Below are 3,393 nucleotides of genomic sequence, written 5' to 3' on the forward strand. Positions count from 1 at the left end.
TCCATAACAAGATCTGACTCCCTCTTCTGGAGTGTCTGAAGACAGCTACAGTGTACTTACATATAATAAATAAATAAATCTTAAAAAAAAAAAAAGAATAAAGATGAAGTTAGGTTTGAGCTGGGCATCATGGGGCCCACCTGTCACCCCAGCACTTGGGAGGCAGAGGCAAATCTCTCAGGTCAAGGCCAGCCTGGTCTGCATAGTGAGTTCCAGGACAGCCAGGGCTACACAGAGAAAACCCTGTCCTCGGGAGAGAAAAGAACAAAAACAAACACAGACTGAGTTTGTGGGGCTCAGTGTGTGTTCTCTCACCCTCCAGGCTCGAGAAAGAGATCGATGTTCTGGAGTTTGGAGAGTCAGCCCCGGCTGCCTCAAAGGAGAATTCAGCAGCCCCCAGCCCAGGCCGCCCCCAGTCTGCAAGCCCAGCCAAGGAGGAGCAAAAGTCAGAAACCATGGTGAACGCTCAGCAGGTGAGAGACTCCCGAGGAGGTGGGGTCCTGAGCAAAACCAACCCCTTCCTCAGTGCATGGGAGTGGAGGCTGTGCAACCTGAGAGGAATTGCTTGACCTCTCTGAGCTTCAGTTTCCTGTATGTGGAGGCAACTTCTATGCCTGACTGTTGGCCATTACAGTCAGGCCTTGGCCTCAGATGGACCCCACCCTCAGACTTTCCTGTGCTTTTTTAAATTTTCTGTTTTTATTCTCAGTTTTTTTCTTGTTTTCTTTTTTTCAGGGGAAGTATTGTTCATTGAACCTAGGGCCTGAGACATGTTATTCACCCCCCTAATTACTGATCCACATCTTAGCCTAATTAAAAAAAATTAGCCTAATATTCTTTTTTTTTTTCTTTTTCTGTCTTTTGAGACAGGATTTCTCTGTGTGTAGCCCTGGATGCCTAGAACTTGCTCTGTAGACCAGGCTGATCTCTTACTTTTAATCATGTGGGGTACATACACATGTCACACGGGCCAGAGAACCCCTCTGGCGGTCAAGTCTTCCTTCTCAACCTTGATGTGGGTCCCAGGGATTGAACTTCGGTCTTCAGGATTGGTGGCGTGTGCCTTTGCCCCGTGAGCCACCATCTTGCTGACCTAAGTTTTGGCTCTTTTGAGATGGGATCTCACTGTATACATGCCAGCTCGGGCTCAGGCTCTCCCTTTACCAACCTCAGCAAGCCTGCACTGCCATATCCAGTTGTGCATGCTGCTTTTTATGTGTTTGTGTGGGTGTGCATGTGTACGTGTGTGTTCATGTGGTGGGGGGTACATTCGCGAGCGTCTGTATGTGTGTGAAATCTATGTGCACACATAGGTATGTATGTATGCAGAGGCCACAAGTTGCATGATGTGTCTGCCTCAGTTGATCTCTCCACATTATTATTATTTTTTGAAATATGTATTTACTTATTTTAGAATCAAGGCCTCACTAAGTAGCCCTGGCTGTCCTAGAACTCTCTCTGTAGACCGGGCTGGCCTTGGACTCACAGATCGCTGCCTGCCTCTCCCTCTTGATTAAAGGCATGTACTACCATGCCTGGCTTTAAAAGATTTATTTTAAATTATGTGTTTATACGTGTGTCTTTGTGTGTGCACATGAGTGCAGTGACCACGGAGGCCGGAAGGGGGCGTCAGACCCCCTGGAACTGGAGTTCCGGGTGATTGTCAGCTGCCCAGTGTGGGTGCTGGGGACTGGAACTGAGTCTTCTGTGGAAGCAGCCAGTGCTCTTAGGCTGCGAGCCATCTCCCCAGCCTCACCCGACTTCTTTCATTTATTATTTATCTATTATTTTATTTTTGAGACAAGTTCTCCCATTAAGCCTGTTCGCCGGTTCAGCGGGGAGCTCTGAGGATCCTCCTGACTCTGCCTTCCTTTGTGCGTTTTGCAGGCAGGGGTGCGGGGACCAGAACTCAGACCCTGCTGTTTGTCTGGCATGGTTTTGTTTTGTTTGTTTATTTATTTAGATTTTTTTTCGAGACAGGGTTTCTCTGTGTAGCCCTGGCTGNCCTGGAACTCACTCTGTAGACCAGGCTGGCCTCAAACTCAGAAATCCGCCTGCCTCTGCCTCTCAAGTGCTGGGATTAAAGGCGTGGGCTACCACTGCATGGCTGGCATGGTTTTATGAACTGGGCTGTCTCCTGGCCCTGTTGATGCTGTGTTTTATTGAACATGTACTGTGTGCATGCCCATGAACTAAATAACCATAATGTTCATACCTTTCTGGTAGGAATAACTTCCCCATCTGTAGCCAGGACACTGCTTCTCCAATCATAATCATAATAAGCAATCTGGTTTGTGTTTAGTTTTGTTTTTTGAGACAGCATCTCACTACTTAGACGAGGCTGGCCTCAAACCCAAAGAGATCCTGCTGCCTCTGCCTTCTGATCCTTGGGATTAAAGGTGTAAGGCACCACACCTGCCCATAAATAGTTTTAAACACCTCCTTGTGATGGAGAAAGGGCCAAGCCCAAGGCTAGAGAGGTTAAGGGTCTGACTCCAGGCCACACAGCTGACAGGAGATCTGTAGGGGCGGGGCTGGGGATGAACTCAAGGCGCTGTGCATACTGGGAAACTGCTCTGCTACTGGAGAGCTAGCCCAGCCCTCGCCTGTTGTATGCTACCCTGGGTTGGGGAGACCAAAATGTCCTCTGAGTGTCCCCCCAGCCTCTTGGCACATGAGCACTGTCAGCTGGTAAAGTGACCAGACCTAGTCTCAGGGAATCCCTGGGCACTGGGCGGCCCACCCTTCCCCCAAAGCATCTAGGGCCATGAGGAGGGTGGGCAGGCTTCCCAGAGGGTGTGAGTTTTGAAGATTGAACAGGAATTCTCCAAGCACAAATTGACAGCTTTTGCTGGAGACCCCATTAGAGGTTAAGGCTGTCAGGCTGACGGCCTCATTCTCCAGCCGAGAATGAAGCTTAGGGCTGTGGAGGAGGCTGAGAGGACAGTTCATAATCCTTTCCCTCTTTTCTTGCAGACTCCGTTGGGTACCCCAAAAGGTAAGCTTCCAGCCAGGACATGCAGCCTCTGGTGCCCTCTGGTGGTGAGATGTGGGATGGTGGGTGAGGTTTGAGGAACTCAATCAGCGCACTTTATGGATCAGGCTGTGGTGGCGGAGACCTGGCCACATCCACTCTCTGTGTCATAGTCCCCAGCTGGCTGGCCTCTGGCCTAACATTTGTAAACTGTCACCGCTGTCATCCCGGTGCTGAGTCGGCCACGGCGGGAGGAACCTGGACTCACTGACAGACCAGCGCAGCCTAATCCGTAAGCTTCAGGCTCCATGAGAAACAGGCAGGGCCGGGCGTGGTGGCACACGCCTTTAATCCCAGCACTCGGGAGGCAGAGGCAGGCGGATTTCTGAGTTCGAGGCCAGCCTGGTCTACAAAGTGAG

The 3,393-nt window shown here is 50.3% G+C and overlaps 1 protein-coding gene across 3 annotated transcripts in view; it reads left to right on the forward strand.

The window, feature by feature from the left end:
* Nucleotides 1-3,393, forward strand: part of Palm (paralemmin) — a 28,399-nt gene that overhangs the window by 16,416 nt on the left and 8,590 nt on the right. For all 3 annotated transcript variants that reach the window (XM_021174125.2, XM_021174126.2, XM_029482807.1), the window contains exons 5-6: nt 323-473; nt 2,977-2,998. In XM_021174125.2, the coding sequence (XP_021029784.1) occupies nt 323-473; nt 2,977-2,998 (173 nt within the window). The remainder of the gene's footprint in view (nt 1-322; nt 474-2,976; nt 2,999-3,393) is intronic.

Source organism: Mus caroli, chromosome 10 (assembly GCF_900094665.2).
Source record: "Mus caroli chromosome 10, CAROLI_EIJ_v1.1, whole genome shotgun sequence".
Classification (NCBI taxonomy): Eukaryota; Metazoa; Chordata; class Mammalia; order Rodentia; family Muridae; genus Mus; species Mus caroli.